At 46.6% G+C, this 19,814-nt stretch overlaps 1 protein-coding gene across 1 annotated transcript; it reads right to left on the minus strand.

Annotated features, from left to right (window-relative positions):
- Nucleotides 1-13,574: 13,574 nt before the first annotated feature.
- Nucleotides 13,575-15,154, minus strand: LOC125524116 (transcription factor NAI1-like). The gene is made up of 2 exons (XM_048689187.1): nucleotides 14,476-15,154; nucleotides 13,575-14,376 (listed from the first exon to the last, which is right to left on the minus strand). Exons 1-2 carry the CDS (start codon nucleotides 15,082-15,084, stop codon nucleotides 13,966-13,968), a joined length of 1,020 nt encoding a protein of 339 aa, XP_048545144.1. The 5' UTR covers nucleotides 15,085-15,154; the 3' UTR covers nucleotides 13,575-13,965.
- Nucleotides 15,155-19,814: the final 4,660 nt, after the last annotated feature.

The following is a 19,814-nucleotide window of genomic DNA, read 5'->3' on the forward strand; positions in this document are numbered from 1 at the left end:
GAGGTTTTTATCAAACATAGGTGGCAACATAATCTCCAGAACGGTCCACCACCTCCTTCGCCATATGCATAGTGTCGGTCATATATGACTTTACTATTGTTGATATGTCGGTTTTTATCATTTTTGTTAGACTGTTGGTGTTTGGCTATGTGCATATTAACTACACAGAGGCCGGGCATTACGCACCATACTTTATACTTTGTATCTGCTTGATACGACATTTTGAATTAATAAAAGTATCCTTTATCAAAAAATATGCTTCATAGTCTTCTGTTTTGCACATGCATTTCTGTCCAATTCATATGGTTTACTCTATTTCTATATGAGTTCTCAAAAGTCAAATGATCTAATCAAAGAGGCCCTAAGCCAGTAGGAATGGTTTGGTCGACTTGTTACAACATCTTAATACTAGAAGGGTTGGGCGTGCTTTGCTGCGCCGTTATTATTGTTAGGATTCTTAAAAAAATACTCACTCTGTTTCAAAATATAAGGTGTATTACTTTTTTGAAAAGCCAAATCTCTTTAAGTTTGATCAAATTTGTAGAGAAATATATGAAAAATCTAAAATATCAAATCGGTGGCATTAGATTCATCATGAAATGAATTTCCATATTATCTTTTTGGTTTAATATCGTGGATGTCGATATTTTTGGCTCCGAACTTGATCAAAGTTAAAGAAATTTGACATTCCACAAAACTAATAACCCTTATATATTGGAACTGATGAAATATTTAGTTTGGCAGATGAGGGAGATGATGTAGTGTGTTTTATGTTTATTTATAATGCGGTTATTTGGTGGGCCTTTCGCGGTGTGATTCTATGTTTTCCACGAATCAACCCATATTTATATGGGGGAATTTATGCGTATGTGCTTGCATGTACTATATTGGTGCTATAGTATCATATGATGGCGCTTCTTTTTTCTAGGTGGTGGAAGAGTGCACGTAGTTGATATGTTTTTATAGGCCAGTTGCTGTTGATTGATTTGAAAAGTCATTGGCCCGATAAAAATCATAAACGAAATCCAAAATTGAATACCTCAAACGAATGAAAGAGCTTCAAAATGAGGGAACATGGTGATTAAAATAATTAAATGAGAGAGCTTCTTGAGAAATTGTTGACCTGGTCAAAATCGTCTGACCTAATTCTAAATTGAAGACCTTAATTAATAGCGCGACCTTAAAAACTAGGAAGCATAGTGTATAATATAAAATAATTAAATAAGAGAACTTTGAGAAATTGTTGACTCGGTCAAAATCGGATGAACCAATTGCAATTGAAGACCTCAATTGATTGTGAGGCCTTAAAAACTAGGGAGCTCAATGTTACAGAGGATATGGCAGGGAAACGAGTTGTCGGTATATCAATGGCTACACCTAAACCTGGGCATTCTCTGAGCCGGGCTTGGTTTGGGCCAGGCTTTGTAAAGGCCGACCTCAAAATCCCAAGCCTGAGCCCAACCCAGCCCGAAACACATGAACAGTGCCCTTTTTAATTAGAAAAATGATTTTTGGGATATTCAGAATATATATTATATCTATATTTTTAATCAAATAATGGTTTATGCCCATTCGGGCTTCCTTTTTGGGCTTTTGGACCAGGCTTCAGGCGAAAAAGCTGAGCCCGAGCCCGGCCTGGATGTCGGGCTTTAGGCCGGGCTGTCCATGTCCTGGTCTAGCTACACCACATGCAAAATATAGTTCGTGGATGCAGCGATTGTGGCAGTCACAACGTATAGTGCGCGGATGTGAGAGTAGGTTTTGGTTTACACCATTTGTGATTTGTTGAGGAGCCATCGACCTCACCAAAAAGAAACGTTGGTTCAATTGTCGCTGTCTCCGTTTCGGAAAAAACAATTAAAGGAACTGATTTCTTCAGATTTATGGGAGAAATGTGTGAACAGATCAAACCCTCTGCCTGCTGGCATAAATAAAGAACAGTTCCGCCATACACGGCCATATGCTAAGAGTAGTAGTAGTAGTTATCGTACGGATAATTCGCTTTGCTACCAGCAAGCGGGCTCTGCCGTCGACATACCAGCGGTGTAAAGCGCAGTCAGCTGCCTTGTCAGTTCCCAGCAATATTTCTATTTGTACAGAAAATACTAGTAATAATTTGTATGCGCCACTAGTGGTTATTATTCAATGTCAGGTGACATGCTCCCCAGTAATAATTGAAGGAAGAACAAAGTGCACTAGGTAGCTAGCATACGAGCCAGGCAGTACAAGACACCAATAAGATTGCTTGAGGCTTTGCCTGGTCAACCGTGATCTAGTATTTTGTCAGGCTCAAATGCCTAGCTAACCTTTGCCTTTACCTGGACAAGATGAGGAAAAATCTTCCTTCCTTGTATAAATATATTTAGCCTTTCCCGCAAAATAGATACTACAATATATATTTAGCCCCTCCCACTAGTTTTGCTTTTGTTGGACTGGTTTGCTCACTGGCTAGCTAATTAGCATACTATATTGTTGAAATCATTGCTCGCTGTTAGCCCACGATCTGTGTGCACATGTGCATGTGTCCGTAGTCTGAAATTTGGACTCAAACCATGTTTGGGGATGTTAGAATAAATACGAGGTCATCGTTGATTATCCGAGGACCAAATAATCACACAAGCACGGCACTGCGATTTGTTAACGAGGTTTACCGATATGGCTACATCCCGGAGCTTGACTATAGGCGCTCCTCCCCATGATACCGCTACAATATCGCATTCGGTCGCCCTGAACACCGGCACATGCCGTCGGCTTCCCATGCATTCCAGTGTTATTATGTTGGCATAGGTTACATCGTGTGTCTATCTCCGCTATATATGAGAGGCCTAGGATACAAGTGTCCTACCAGGACACGACTCCATATCCTATCTAAACACAATACTACTCAGAGTCAACTGTAACCTACCGTGTACACTATATTCGACACAACTCTAACAAACTCCACCTTGGCGAATATTCTTCACCATCTTGGAATTCATCAATGCGTCAAACTTTCATGTACATTGGATTTGAACTTATCCCATGAGTACCGCTGCTACTCCAAAGACTCCATGTGACTCTACCTGCAACTTGTAGTCCCTCCTTTTCTTGACCACAGTCAACACTCGAGCAAATTTAATTTCCTTGTCACTCTAGTTTGTTCTTCAAACTTCCAGAGTATCCGTCCAACGCCATCACACACTGATCACTGACCTGCGTAAAAGTGAACAAGTCACATATTGGGTGTCACACATAAGAGTTACCTGAACTCAACATCAACGCTCTTGCTTGACCGCCTATCTGAAACTTGAAAGAATTTCATCGTTGCTTGTAGTCATCGTGAGTCAAATTCGCAGTTGTCTCACCACATGTATGATCACATAGCCCTGGCCGGTTCCATGTCCTGTGCGTGCCGCACGTCTCGCCGCTATTGCCGCGTCGAGCCTCTACTGTCCCGGTCGAGTCTCAAGGGTCGTGAAACCACACCACTAAACCCCCCACTGCAGAGTACCATCGATCATCACCGACCGATGACGAGTTTCACGCTTCCATCAGACCATTGGGCTCCAGTCCGAACTACGTGTCACTCGCTTTTTTTGTTGCTGAATAGCCTTCGATTCCCTGGATCCTTACACCGTAGCCCCTCAATCCAGCACCGAGTGAAGTCTTCCAGACTCCATCTCCACCTTCAACATGACTCCATGATAGATGATCAGCCCACCCTTGCGCCTCGTCAACTTCAAGCTCCGTGTGCATCGTCTTGAATCAACCCCGTGCCATGGTCTTGTCAAAGCCACACAAGCACTCGGGCCTGTGCCACGTGTTTCCACGCCCAGAAGTCGGGCACCATCAGCATCATGCTCCTACGTCGTTCGTCGCCGATCTCACCACCGTCTTCTGTACCAACCGACTTGCGTCAGACCGCCTAGTCCGACCCAGCCGAACTTCCCAGACTGCAACCATCTGCAACTCCTCATAGTCCGCATTCTCCGCCTGGCTTGACATCGCACAACGCCTTCAAGCATTCACTATTGTGCCAACAATTTTTTCATCCTTATCCGCCGCAACCCAAGGTTTCCAGTTTTATTGAATTTTCCCACTTCAAACCTGGTATCTGTTGGCGCCATGGTTCTTTGTATGGCTAATCCGTGAAAAAATATCCAAACACTCCCCAAGTACGCAAAGCGTATACTAGTAGCAAATCCAAATGACAGCTTTGGTATTCACGTGAAGTCTGCTCGTTGGACACTCAATGCTAGCTTTGCTTGTCCGAAGTCCTTGCCTTCGAACCATGATGCTTTTCTTTTGAGTCTGCCATGATGTTGCATGTTCGCGTCTCGGCCACGAGGAGAACGCCTCTCTTAGGGATTCGGTCCCCTTTTTATTTCCAAACAAATCCACGGTATAGCTGCTCTCGATCCCTGCAGCGTGTACGGCCACGCAACCAACGTCACCGCCCGACTCGGTCGCGTCTAGCCTGGCTCGGCCAACCCCTGTACGCTTCTGTTGCCACGATCTGATACGGATCCCGCCGCCGCTGTACGCGCCGCTGTCGCTGCGATCGATCAACCATCCATCGCGCTCCGAACAACCTAGGTCATGATACCATTTGTTAAAATAAATTTAAGACCATCATCGATCATTCGAAAACCAAGTAATCATACGAGCACAGCACCGAGATTTGTTAACGAGGTTCATCGATATGGCTACATTCTCAGGGTCTGACTATGGGCGCTCCTTCCCAAAATACCGCTATAATACCGCACCCGGTCGTCATGGACGCCGGCACACGCCGCCGGCTTCCCCTGTGTTTCAATACTATTATGTTGACATAGGTTACATCGTGTGTCTATCTCCCGCTTGAAGAGACTAGTTTTCAAATCCATCACCAACCATAGAGACAGTCGCCTCATCAGGGAAGGATCCGAAACTTCTTTATTCAGCGTCGTCGCCACCGCCGCCGCCAAGACGTCGAACAACCCAAAACCTAAGCTACTAGGGCCCTAAAACCTAAAGCTAAGACGATCCACACGTGCGGTATCCGGCAACCCCCTCACCACCAACGATCAAGAGGTCGTCGGTGGAGGGGAACCGCCGGAAGGCTAGGGTCTTTTGGCGACGACTAGGGTTTCTAGTCGCTTGTCTCCAGAGGGAAAAACGATTCGAAAGAGGGTCTTTTTAATCAAGATTCCTTGGTAGCTCTAATGGATGGTGTGTTGATTTGTGGGTATTTTTTCCAACAACATGTCATATATACCCGCAAACAAACAAATGATGTATAACTAGTCTAATACAGAGTATTTAGGGTAGTGTACTGATCTAATGAAATATAACAACTACTTAAGATTTTGTGAATCAAACATTTCTAAGTTTATTTATATATAGAAGAATTACTAGCATTGAAAACATTAGAAACTATTTATATAGAAGAATTACTAGAAAGTATGAAATACCATGTTTGCATAGAAAATAATGGCAAAGTACCATCTTTAAAACTATATCACAAAGACAATTTTTCGTGTATTTGCCTGATCCAAAGTGATATATTACATTGTTCCTCTCCTAACATTTGGGGTGACCAAACGTTTCGGATGACTACCATGCCCTTCGGGCCCCCCTTGTCGCCCATTATCGTGAGAGACTGCTATTTTCCTTGAGAGATCTTCTATACATGGGCTGGAGCTTTACGATTTGTATGTAATCGCATGGTTTGTAAGGGCGCCATGATCCAATAAGTATTAGAGCTTAGCCAAGTGGACCAATAAAAAGCTTGATTCCTACCAACTTTTATATATAATGATTGTGCACTAAAAGGCCAGCAAATGAATGACCACCATCCTCTAGATCGTCACAACTTGGCTTATACATCTTCCATTTGTAGCCTGGTTCTCATGCATCCAACCATGCATGGCATATCAGGTCATTACACCAATTTTTTCGAAAAGGGGGGAAAACCCGACCTTCACATCATATTGATGGTCGTTGCACGTATATATGTACATATGACATATATATAAATTATGTCTGTTATGTATACAAACCCGTCTTCTTGATTCTCAAGTCTTAATATTGTTGATGCTATGTTGGTACAGTGCAGAGTTGAGTCTTCCTACAATATCCTCTGTGTTGACGGTAAAGCCCTCTTCCACCTGAACGGTAAAGTTGTAAATTTAAAGCCGTAGCCTAACAGATGTCGCTGGTCATGTTTAGTTCCCATCTATGTAGATATGTGTATAACATCCACAATTAGAAAATACTACAATGTTTTCTGTTGTTGCTCTGAAGAGATTGATGCTTACTAGCTACCAAATGCCTCCAGACCGAAGTTTAACTCTTTTTACAATTGTGTCCGCCAAACATTTCTATGTTTATTGTCTAAAAAGAGAGAATTAACATCTGAAACATTAAATCAACAATACTAGATTTATAATGAAATATACCTTAAAAGTGCATAGTTTTTTAAATGTTAGGGAACATGTTTGTGCATAAATTGGTGGTCAAATTATCATCTTGAAGAATGTGCCATGTCCTAATTAAATTTTGGATCGAAGAAAGTACTATTTGAATATTTTGGAAACTTTAAATCCACTACAGTTAATTCTAAATGAAACAATCTAAATTTTTTTAGTGTCAAGGAGATTTTGAGTTGCTACTTAACAGTTATTTGTCTTACTATCTTATACTTTGCATGTGTGCATGTTATAGATTGGTAAACTTCTATATTTATGTATTTATTAAAAAAATCTAGAGTGGTCATGGAGCATATAGTAAAATAAAGATGTATCCACCCGTTGTAGAAAATGCATTTTACATTACCAATGTCGTTGTCAACATATTGTTGCTATTTCTAAGTCATTGCTAACAACCATCTGATCCCCCCAAAGAAACTCCAGCAAGAGAGAGAGAGAGAGAGAGAGAGAGAGAGAGAGAGATGCTGGTCGTGTGTGTGTTGGTGGTGGTGGGGGGCTCCTGCACGTATATAGTACACGTTCTAATAGGACTCTTGCACTCTACAAGAAACTATTTGATCGTTTATTTCTGATAATATAACGAAATACCAGACCATATAAGTAGTTTCAATCAACATAGTGTAATACTTCTGTGTTCCTAGACACTGGACACAACTAATGAATTGTAAAATATCGCAAATTGAACTTTTGAAACACAAGGTGGCTTGCAGAAATCAATGGGTACTGTACAACATAATCTAACTAGTCTTGACTGCTCCCACACACAAAAACTAGTTTTGACCAACGTTTTGGCTACCGAATCCCAAGAAAATACCGAGGGTGTGCGAGAAACGCGGATACCGTGAAATTCCGAGGAAATACCGCTCGAATTTTTTTAACGTAATTTGTATTCAAAATTTTCTGAGCTAGGAATATATTAGTACTGAGCTCAACAAGATGACGAAGTTGCTGTTGGCGCAGTGGTAGGTTCTCCCCCTATGGGGTTGGGACGGCCATGTTTACCACCAGACCACAGCACCTTACATGTTTTAGATCAGTTTCTGCCCCTACTTGACCAGACTCGCCATTGAAATTCAAAATTTTCAAAAAATTCGATTTTTTTGCTCGGTACGCAGCTTTCTCGTGGGGTAGCGAGAAACACGGGTACCGGACGGTAACCAAATTTTCCGCCCGGTACCCCAAACCATGGTTTTGACTACATTAGCAATATGATTGACATTAACAGAGAATCTATGGTACCTAGTAAATGAAAGTAAGGTTTAAATCTTATTTCTGGAATAACCACTTAAGGTATCTAAAAAGGTACTCCTCAGTAAACTGATAAATAGTGATCTAAAAGATCTTGTATTAGTTTACAAATTAGTGATCTAAAATATCTTATATTAGTTTACATGTTAGATCTAAAATATCTTATATTAGTTTACAGAGGAAGTAGAATCCACTGTTGACTCTTCTTTCCCTTCACATCATCATATATATCTAGGGTCGACAATAAACAAATTTATATGATAAGGTCTTAGTTGGATTGACTGTTTGTATCACATGAAATTGAAAACGTAGGACTGAGATGACATGCATTGAGAATTCCTACCGGATTACAAACACATGAATTCCATTAATTATGCCTTTGGATGGTGCATAGGAGAAAATACATCTATTTTGGAGGATTGAGAGAGATGGTAGAGAGAGAAATAGTGCAAGTGCATTGGACTCCTGGAAGGAAAAATAAAATGAGGTTTGAACTCATATTGAGATTCCTATGGAATGAATGACATATGAATGGATTCCATACGAATTTGGCAACCTCAATCCTATGAACCAAAGGGTTTCCATAGGAAAATTCCTATTGATCAAAATCTTTCAAAACTCCATTGTTTGTCCTTCAATCCAAAGAGATTGTGAGTGTGTGACTCTTAATTAGCCTGACTCTTGAGAGTATAAACTTTTAACTAGGGCTGGACCTACAAACTACATTTCTGACTGAGGGCAAACTGCATGAGTGGGGTGGGGGTGGGGGTGATGGGGCATTTTGTATAAATACATAGAGTTTTAGCATTTGTATTCTAAAAGTACCATCGGCAAAAAAATAAATTCTAAAAGTACAGAGAAATTTTATTGGAATCTCATATTTTGAGTGGGGTCCTACCCCCCACTCCCCTCAAGCGTCTGCCCCTGTCGTCTTAACAACAACTATGAGGGTGTTTGTTTCCAGGGACTTATTGCTTTAGGGACTTTAAAAAGTCCCTATAAGTCCCATCTAAACCAAACAAGAGGGACTTATAGGGACTTAAAGTGGGCATTTGAGACTTATGAAATAAGACTCTCAAGGAGGGACTTATAGGGACTTATAGTTGTAATATGGTTTTTTAGTCCATGTTAAGTCGCAGAAACCAAACAGGTAGGGACTTTAGGGACTTGAGACTTATAAGTTGAGACTAAAAAAAGTCGTAGGACTTATGAACCAAACAGGGCCTATACTACATGGTGAGACCGAGTCAGCCATTGTAGGCGACACCCTTACCTAGCGCACGTCCTTGTGTATTAGTGTATATGATGTTGTAGCTAAACTACGGGCTCGATGAACTCACACACACACACACACGAGAGAGGGAGGTTTTGCGCTGCGTCCGACCTGCAGCATTTTCTGTTTCTTCTCTTATTTAACAGCTCAAGTAAACTAACAGATTGATCCTAATCTTGCGCCATGACCAGGCTAAGCGGACGCGCCATTCCACGTCCTTGACCACGCGCAAGAGAACGTGCTAACTACCTAGCTACTGCTCCGATCCAGCTGTGAACAGGCTCACGTTGCATGAACCGGTTTATTTGCTGAAACCAAACCTAAACAACTAGTGCGACAGGATTACAGAATTTCCAACAAATCACCACCTAATCCTGTTGTCTAAGATCCCTTCACTTCGACAACACCAAGCGATGACTTTCTGCTTCTATGATGTCCATGTGATTGGGCTGCCATTGAGGAAGAACACCACCCCAGTTGTACTCTTGCGATCGTTGATGTGGCCGGCGAGGTCACTGTCGCTGTACCCCACCAGCTCGGCTTCCTCCATGGTCCTTCTGTAGCAGCATCCATAGCCAGAGGTCCCTCGGACGTAGCAGAGGATCTGCTTCACCGCCGCCCAGTGCGGCGCACCCGGCGCCTCCATGTGCCGGCTGATGATGCCGACGGCGTGTGTGATGTCCGGCCTAGTGTTGCAGAGGTAGCGTAGGCTCCCAACAACACTCCGGTACTTGGTGACGTCGATGCCACCGCCGATGTCTCCCTTGATCAGCTGCAGCCGGTGCTCCATGGGCGTGTGGCTCGGGTTGCAGTCTTTCATACCTGCCTGCTCCACCACCTTCTCTGCATAGGTGCTTTGACACAACGTGATCACGCCCTCACGCTGTTTAACCTCGATCCCCAAGTAATAACTCAGGAGACCAAGGTCGCTCATGTCGAACAGCTGGTGCATCTGCTCCTTGAAGTTCTCGATCTCCTTCTCGTCGGTGCCGGTGATCACTAGATCGTCGACGTACACGCCGACAAGAAAGACGCCCGCTTCAGTTGTCCTTCGATACACGGCGTGCTCCAAGGGGATCCGTTCGAAGCCCAGGTTGGTGAGCTCGCCGTCGAGCTTGGCGTTCTAGGCGCGCGGGGCCTGGCGCAGCCCGTAGAGCGCCTTGCACAGCCTGAGCACCTTGTTCTCGTTGTCGGAGTCGATGAAGCCGGGGGGCTGGTGCACGTACACTTCTTCGACCAGCTCGCCATTTAGGAACGCGGACTTGACGTCCATGTGGTGGACTTGCCACCCGGAGTGTGCGGCGAGCGCGAGCAGGACGCGCACGGTCTCCATGCGCGCCACTGGAGCGAAGACCTCATCGAAGTCCACCCCCTGCCGCTGCACATATCCTTTCGCGACTAGCCTCGCCTTATGCTTCACAATGTTGCCAGCTGGATCCTTCTTGACCTTAAAAACCCACTTGAGACCGATGGTGACGTGACCAGGCGGGAGCGCGGCGAGCTCCCAGGTGCCATTGCTCCTGATCGCGTCCAGTTCATCCTCCATCGCGTGCCTCCAGCTAGGATCCCCTCTTGCCTCCTCAACGCCACCTGGTTCTTTCGCGGCTAGCAAGAAGAGGTGGTTCACCTCCACCTGCTCTTCCTCCCAAGCGTCGTCGAGCTCCTGCTCGATGCTGGCCATGCGCCTATACCGCAGCGCAGCGCCGGCCGCCGCGTCATGCCGTCCTGTGTCATGTGACGGTGGCGTCACCCAGTTGTGGGAGCGCGGGGCCGGCGTGCCCGGCGTTGCCTGCGGTGGGCTGTCCAGCCCTGGTCCATCGGGCGTGGCGGGCTGCGGTGTTGCGCCCAGATCGTGGTGCTCGCCGGTCGGCAGGTCACGGTACACCACCTCAAATGTGGCGCACGGCGTAGGCGTCGCATCGGCACTGCCGTTCCAGTCCCATCTCCGGTGCTCCTCGAACACCACGTCGCGCGTGACGCGCAGCTGCTTCGTCGTCGGATCGTACACCCGGTAGGCCTTGGCGCCGTCCTCGTAGCCGACGAAGACCATGGACGTCGAGCGATCGGCCAACTTGTCGATGCCGGGGCCGAGGCGCTTCACATGTGCAACACATCCAAACACACGAAGATGATGTACCTTGGGCTTCCGGTTGTGCCACGCCTCGTACGGAGTTTGCCCATCCAAGCTGCGTGTGGGCGCGCGGTTCAGCAGATAGACCGCGGTGCGCACGGCCTCGCCCCAGAAGATCGCCGGCACGCCCATGCTCTTCAGAAGAGAGCGCCATCTCCACCACCGTCTGGTTGTGGTGCTCGACGACGCCGTTTTGCTATGGTGTGTAAGGGGCGGTGGTGCAGTGTTTGATGTCGTGGTCGTCGCAGTACTCCCGGAACGCGGCGGAGTTGAACTCGCCACCGCGATCGGAGCGAAACGCCATAAGCCTCCTGCCCGGCGTCGCCTCCGCGAGCGCCTTGATCCGCTTGAATGCCTCATCCTTGGACTTGATCACCTCGATCCACATGAAACGGCTATGATCATCGACCATTAACAAGAAGTACATGTTGTCGCCCGCCGTGGCTGGCTTGATCGGCCCGGACAGGTCGCTATGGACCAGTTCGAGCCCGCGCTCTGCGCGGTACTTGTACGCCTGCGGGAACGGGACGCGGTGCTGCTTCCCAAGAGCGCACCCGTCGCAGAACTCCTCGACGCGCTTGATCGTCGGCACGCCCTCTGCCATGCCCTTCTCTGCGAGAGCGCGGAGTGAGCGGAAATTGAGATGGTCGTAGCGTCCATGCCACAGCCACGCCTCGTCTTGCATGACGGACAAGAGGCACACGGGCGCCGCCGTCTTTAGCTTGATGGTGTACAGCCTGTTCCTGGAGCGCGTCACCTGCGCGAGCAGCGCGCGGTCGCGGTCGAACAGCTCCAGCACGCCGCCCTCGACCACCGTCTTGTAGCCGAGCTGGTCCAACTGGCCGAGGCTTACGATGTTGCTGCGCAGCCTCGGGATCAGGTACACGTCCGTGAGCGTGCGGTGACCCTTCTGGCGACACTCGAAGATGATCGTGCCACGCCCGCAGATGCTGACGAGCGATCCGTCCCCGAACTTGACCGTGCCCTTGATCGATTCGTCGAGCGTGGCGAACAACTCTTTGTCCCCGGTCATGTGGTTGCTCGCGCCGGTGTCGAAGTACCACACCCCGGCGCCCGCGTCCACCGGTATGACGCGCTCCTCGTTGAGGTTCACCACCTCAATCATGCCCGGACTGTCTCCGCGGCTGCCGCTCGGCGCCAGCGCCGCGCCTGTTGGGGCGTCATCGCGCCCTCTGTTGTCCTCCGGCGCCGCGTCGTGCACGACCTCGTCGCACACCTAAGCCAGCAAGATTGCCGGCTGGTCGTCCTCTCCTTGCGCGAGGTGGGCCTCCTCGCCGCCTTCACGCCGCTCCTGGTGCGGCTTGTAGCAATCACGGGCGAAATGCCCCCACACGCCGCAGTTGTGGCATTTGCCGTTGCGCTTCGCTGCCTTGTCGCGCCCGCCTCTGTTGCGCCCGCCCCCACGGCCACGACCACGGCCGCGGCCACGGCCACGTCCGCCGTTTCTGCCGGAGGAGCTGCCGCCCTGCTCCTTGTCCTTCAGATGGGCGTACCACTCCTCTTCAGTGAGAAGTAGGCGGCCGCCCAAGCCGCCGTCGCTGTTGTCCTCCTCCAGGCGATCCTCGACGACGCGCAGCCGGCCGGTGAGCTCATCCACCGACATGGTCGTGACGTCGAGCATGGTCTCAATGGCGATGGCCACCTGAGACTACTTGGCAGGAACTACACGCAGGAACTTGCGAACAACTTTTACCTCTTCAAGTGTGTCCCCGAGCGACCGGAGGGAACCGGCGAGCCCTGAGATGCGCATGGAGAACTCGTCCACCGTCTCGCCATCCCGAAACGAGATGGCCTCGAACTCCTTGCGGAGCTTCTGCGCGTTCGCCTCGCGGACGCGCTCAACGCCGATGCGCTGAATCTTGATGGTGTCCCACGCCATCTTCGCCGTCTCCTTGGTGGCGAGCGACGCGTGCATCTCCTCCGGCGTGGAGCGCAGTATCGCCGCCAGCGCACTGCGATCCTCGCGGACCGGGGCATCCCCCGTCTCGACCGTGTCCCAGAGCATCTTCACCTGCAGGTTCACCATCATGACCACGGACCACTGGGCATAGTTGGTCCGCGTCAGCATGGGCCAGACGATGTCGCTGCCGCCGACCTCCCTGGTGCTCTCTCGGACGACCACAACGCGTCCACCATGCCGCACAGGACTCCGCCCGCGGCTCTGCGTGCGGGCGCGCTGATTCACCACCGGCGTCCCTGCCAGCGCCTGTGCACCTCGTCCGCCAGCCATGGCCCTCAGCCCTTGATCGGAGGCTCTGATACCACTTGTTGTAGCTAAACTACGGGCTCGATGAACTCACACACACACACGAGAGAGGGAGGTTTTGCGCTGCGTCCGACCTGCAGCATTTTCTGTTTCTTCTCTTATTTAACAGCTCAAGTAAACTAACAGATTGATCCTAATCTTGCGCCATGACCAGGCTAAGCGGGCGCGCCATCCCACATCCTTGACCATGCGCAAGAGAACGTGCTAACTACCTAGCTACTGCTCCGATCCAGCCGTGAACAGGCTCACGTTGCATGGACCGGTTTATTTGCTGAAACCAAACCTAAACAACTAGTGCGACAGGATTACAGAATTTCCAACATATGAGAGAGAAGAAAATTCTCCGCAAAACAAAAAAGAGAGAAGAAATTACTATGGTTTTTAGGCGTGAGATGCATACGTCCACAACACTTTTATTAGTTTGAGCTGTAGACATGTTCTAACAATGGCACACCCCTTCAATTATTTCATGGTACTAGCCTAGTAGCTAGGTTTGAATTTTCTAAAGGGTACAAATCAAGCTAACGATTCCAATTGAGCATTGTGTGCATACCTGGATAACGTACGCCAGCTAGTATTACTCATCATAACTTGCCTCTGCCATGGTGGTTATGATCACGGTGGACGCCGTGAACGGCATCACATCGTTGTGGATGATGCGGAGGTGGAGCTCCTCGACCTCCGCAAGAACCCTGGAGACCAGACCTTTTCCATTTGTTTCACAGTGGATCCTCACCATGACGTTGTCCCCCGAGAGCTTTGCCTCGATCTCCGGCAGCTGGTTTCCAATTGCTGGCGTCCCGGCCGCCAAGAGGAACCGTGCGGAGCTCTCGCCGACGTCTGGCGCGACAGGGCGGCACAGCTTCCTGACGAGCACCACGGTCTCAACGCTCCTGTGGTTGCCGCCGGCAGCCTCCAGGTACTTTACCCTCTCTTGGAGCTCCTTCACGAATATGGTGGCGTCGGCAAGAATCGTCCCCTTGTCCATCTGATCGATCCAAAGTAATTGAACCAAATTGATGAAGCGTTTCCTGGAGGAATATTATGAAATGTAGTAAAGATTGGGGGATTTGTCATATTCAATGACCTTCTTGAGGCCGGGAATGAGAGCGGAGAGCTCGATGAAGCTCTGGTTGATATTCTCCCGGCGCTTCCGCTCCGCCATGATGTGGTCTTGCGCGTACGGCGTGCTCTTTGTGGATGCCCTCCTTGTCGGCTGTGACACGCAGGAACGAAGCGGCGCCCCGGCGGCCAGCGTGCCCCCGCCACCGCTGCTGACCGGCTGCGGCGGCAAGACAGCGCCGAAGTTCCAGCTCATGGACAGGGCGTTGCTGGTGCCGGTGCCGGTGCTGCTAATGCCAGGGGGCGCGAACGGCCCGCCCGAGGTCGGGGACGACATGGACCAACTGCCTTGGTGCACAGCCGAATCGGGGGCTGGAGTGATGATTCCTCCACCGCCGCTGGTGTCATCGCCGGAGCTCAGACTGTTCTGTGCTTCGGTCAGCTCCGAGGAATCGCGGAGCGCCTGGAGACACGGGAAGCCGGCGCTCTTCTCGCTGCCGCCGTCGGCTCCTCCTGGATCCTGCTGCTCCAGTGTGCTCACCGCCCACTGCATGAACAGGCGAGAGTCGTCCATGTCGTCCATGAGCATCGACCGATCCGTACGTCGTTGCCACTGACCTAGCTCGTGCAACATCGAGACAGAAATGATAGAGTAGTTAAGCACACGTGACACCGCAGAACTAATCAGAACTAGTCATGCACGATAGTAATTGTTTACCTCGGCGAGTGAATCCCTAAAGATCGATTATGTTAGAACCTGGCCTCTAATCTTGGAGTTTATAACGGAGCGTTAAGGTCCTGTCACTGTAATGTTTGCTCACGCTAGGCCCCTCTAGCCTACAAAAATGAGCCAATCATAAACAATTAACAACCGTTTGTTGGATCCTGGCTTATCTTGCCTGGATCCAGTGAAAATGATATTCTACACCGCTGGAAAGGTGCATTCATGCGGTGAGGCAGAAATACCAAATTTCCTGATGTGTATCTTGACTATCCTATTGTCCAAATTAGGGTCATGGAAGCTGGATTAGTGGATCCACGTGTATCTTCCAAAGTACCAAGTTTTTTTAAACGGAAAATTCCAATGTTTTAAATAGCTACACATTGATGCGCTACTGCTTTTTCTAAGCCCAAACACTAGCTAATTGACGGTGCATCAGGACATGTATACTGGTTTTTTTTAGAAAAAGGAAAATATCTTTCTCCCAATTGTTTGTATCTCTCTTTATAGAGAGAGAAGGAAATTATATCTCCCCTAATTGTCTATATCTCTTTCTGTCAAAGCCTAACTGATTTACTGCCAGTAATCAACAAATTTCACAAGGGTAATTTTGTACTAATGTATCTATAATTTGTTGCCTTGTTCACCGTACCCAAAAAATATACACCTTAGATAAAGGAACGGAGGGAGTATATCTTAGACTTATCTCTCATAACCAAATAACCCTAAACATATGATGAGATAGACTGTTGTTAAGAGATTATCTCTTAATTAACAGAAGGGATGTCTTTTCTTATGTTTTCTCTCTCCTTCACTCAGCATTTATTATACGTGGCACTCATAAAATAGCACCATTGATATGTCACTACCCTAGCAGCTAGCCCAGTGGAAGATATAAGTGGGAAGAAGATGGCGGGACGGAAAGGGAACATCTTGTCTTGGGCAAAGGGTGACCCTCACTAATTCTTGTCCCAATAGTATTCATTTATATATGATGTCCTTCCTGGAGTTGCCAAAAGGGGTGCTGGATTCTTGGGGGGCTAGAAGGTTGTGGCAGGAGATGAATAATAAAATGAAGTATCGCCTAATCGACTGGCATATGTCGTGTCCAACCAAAAGTCCTTGGGGTTGTTGATTTACAAGTCATGAATTAATGCCTGCTATGCAAATGGCTTTGAAAATTGGAGAACACTGAAGGAACCTTCCAGCAATTGTTGTCCAGAAAATACGTTCAGAATCAAACGATTAGAGTTGGGATTAGGGGCTAACTTTTTTGTCAGTCTGACGAATATGAACCATATTTTTCAGAAGTTTACCAAGAGGTTGTTAGGTGATGGGGCTAACTTCTTTTTGGGAGGATATATGGATTAATAATATTTATTTAGTATAGCAAATCCCAAGACTTTATAACGTCACCTTCTCAAAGAAATTTATAGTTCGAATAGTCAAAGTTGAAAGATGGTGTGCATTGGTTTCATGAGAACTTTGTGGGGGAGAAAATGCCCAATAGTGGGAAGCCTTGAAGATCTTGGTTGGGGGTGGCTTAACTCTTCTCCGATAGCACAGAGAAAATTGGTGCTCTATGGGGGAGTAGCAGTATGACGGACTATGTGGAAAACTAGAAATGCCACTTGTTTTTTATAATACAAATCCTAATGATCCGGTTGTTGTGATCTAAAACTTATGTCATATTATGTGAAAGATTGGAGAATCTTGCGGAAAAGACAAGAGCAAGTAAAAACTGAGGAGGGAATTGTGAAGATCAAAATGGTGCTACAGGAGACCTACGCGAGGAGTCATAGAGGGAATCGAACGAGACAGAAGATTACTCTATGACGGAGCGTGGCTAGGGCTCTCTTTTGGCAACTTCATCTTGTGTAGATTTGGTTCACGTGTTTGTAAAAACGGAATTGGGATTTTTTTTCTATAATTATTGTCTTTGTGTTATAAATGAAGGGGAGCCTTGGCGCAGTGGTAAAGCTGCTGTCTTGTGGCCATGAGGTTACGGGTTCAAATCCTGGAAACAGCCTCTTACAGAAATGTAGGGAAATGCGGCATACTATAGACCCTAAGTGGTCGGACCCTTCCCCGAACACTGCGCAAGCGGGAGCTACATGCACCTAGCTGCCCTTTTTTGTTATTGTCTTTGTTATTATAGATGTAATAGCATTTGGAAATGCTTCCTTTTTTATATTTACATAGTTTTTGTTTTGGAAGTATAAAAGTTGATGTTGGTTTCTTTAATAGAAATCAACAAGGAGACTCATTGGGTGGGGAAAAAGACAAATAGCATTATAGCTCCACTATTTGCCACGCCTTGCAAGGCAATAGCTCTGCTACCCGTATACTCATCATAAAATATTATGGTTATTTCAAAATACAATTTTACTAGAATGTGAAAGAATATAATCATAAGAATAAACTATGAGTAAACATATCGAGAGACATCAAATGTCACTTTTTCAATAATGCAACATACAAATTTCTTGGTCATAAAAATAGTGACATATATCTTTCAAATTTGGCATCTGACGGATTCCCCCATTTCCGGTTTATTAGGTCCAACTTACAATTCACACCAACGAAAGTGCTAGATACCATACTAATGCTATATGCATGGCCCTTTCTCTCCTCCATGCATTGGTCGATTTTACATTGGAAATCATAATTTGACAAAAGTTAATATAGACATGGCTATATTTTCCTTTTCCCAAGACAATGAGCCTTACATGCAGGAAATTTCTGAATTTTTTCACTAGTAGAAAAAGGGTCATTTGTCTCGGTTCGTAAGGGTCATTTGTCCCGGTTGTTGAACCGAGACTAAAGGGTCGTTACTAAAGCCCTAGGTCTTTAGTCCCGGTTCTTACACGAACCGGGACAGATGGGCCTCCACGTGGCCGGTGCGGCGAGCCCAGGCAAGAGGCCCTTTGGTCCCGGTTGGTGGCACCAACCGGGACCAATAGGCGTCCACGCGTCAGCAGCTGGCAGGAGTTGAGGTTTTTGTTTTTTTAAAGGGGGTGGTTTAGGGGTTTGGGGGGGTTAATTTAGGTGTTTCATATATTGTGTTAGCTAGCTAATTAATAGAGAAAAGTGTTCTCTCTTATTTCAGTGCTTGGTCGACGCTACGTACTATACGTATAGAGAGGACTCGACACGCTAGCTAGTAAGCAAATGAAGGAAACAGAAGATCGTCATGAACATATGCACATAGAAAGAAGTGATATCGACCACCTCTCCTTCTCCGAGAGATTAGTCGAACAACAAGTTTTCGTATATCTATCCGACGCTACTGGCTACATATATACAATATAAGATCTCTTACAATATAATCTCCTAATTATATATATGAACTCAGGGTCCACATGGTATTCTCCGTCTTTATCGATCACGTGGTCAAGAAAGAATGCCGCCAATTCCTCTTGAATTGCTCGCATACGATCTGGTGGTAGGAGTTCATCCCGCATCCGAAACATCTAATTTGAAGAAGGGGGTCAATACATATATATATATATATATATGAATAAATGAAACTCAACACAAATGATGGTAATAAAATAAAATTGTGAATATTATTATTTACGCACTTCATATTGTTTGTCAGAGTAGCCCCGCTCACAGGTCGTGTGGCGGATGGACTCGCAAACGTAGTATCCACAGTAATTATTCCCGGCTTCCTGCCACAACCACTTTAGAAGAAATAGAGGTCAATCAAACTGATAAGCAAGCATGCTACAAATGGTATTGATGAAACTAGCGCTTGAATCACTAGGAGATGCGCGGAACATGCTAGTAGTACTTACTTTTGGGTGTCTAAATTGCAGCTTCTTCGGCAGTCCCGGAGCTTTTGAGGTGAATTTTGTCCAAACCCTGCCAGACAAAGAAAACAATTACTTGATATCAGGAATGAACAAAGTTGTCGATATGGTGCGATAATGATCGATTTAACTTACTTCTCGAGCATTTCAGTCATGTCCAGATACTCCTGGGGATCTTTTCATCTCGAGTCTAAGACAGTTACTAGTCCCCGCTCAAGCTTAATCTCTAGGAGAATATAGTGGAACCTGCGCACGCATGCATAACTCATCAATTACATTATTATAACCTGGACTAATAAGGGAAACCGAATATGCACAAGACAGTAACACTCACTTGAAGTTGTAAGGAAAGAGTATTATATCTTTGTTTTCATTTATTACCAACGATCGTACCAAGTTGGCCTCAGTCTCTCTCGCCTTAAATTCAACCATATATGCATCTATGGGATTTATGTTAATGAACCCAATATCACCGTTTTGTTTTTTCTTCAATTCGACGATCTTCAATCTGCATAATATAGTGAGGATAATTATATATACATGCAATGAAAGAGCTGGCCTATATATAGAGACTTAATGACAGAAGTAGTACTTCCAGACAGTAGCAAGTGACCGTTAATTTATCGAGGGCCTTTTGATTGAAAAACTGGAAGAACTCCTCAAATGGAACATTCAACAGATCAATTCCAACGAGGTCATGCTCCTCTTTAACTCTCAGCGTCAAAATATTCACCCCCCATACTCTCTAGAGGTTTTCATGTACCAATCATGGAATCTTCGCATCATCGTTGTTAGAGATCTTTCATCTTTGACGAGAGGCTTCCCGTA

This window comes from Triticum urartu, chromosome 7 (assembly GCF_003073215.2).
Source record: "Triticum urartu cultivar G1812 chromosome 7, Tu2.1, whole genome shotgun sequence".
In the NCBI taxonomy this organism is placed as follows: domain Eukaryota; kingdom Viridiplantae; phylum Streptophyta; class Magnoliopsida; order Poales; family Poaceae; genus Triticum; species Triticum urartu.

Coding starts and splice junctions, on each gene's coding strand:
- LOC125524116 (XM_048689187.1), bottom strand. CDS start 15,084: ATGTTGCACGAGCTAGGTCAGTGGCAACGACGTACGGATCGGTCGATG. Junction 14,377..14,475: donor TCATTCCCGGCCTCAAGAAG/GTCATTGAATAT, acceptor TGGATCGATCAG/ATGGACAAGGGGACGATTCT.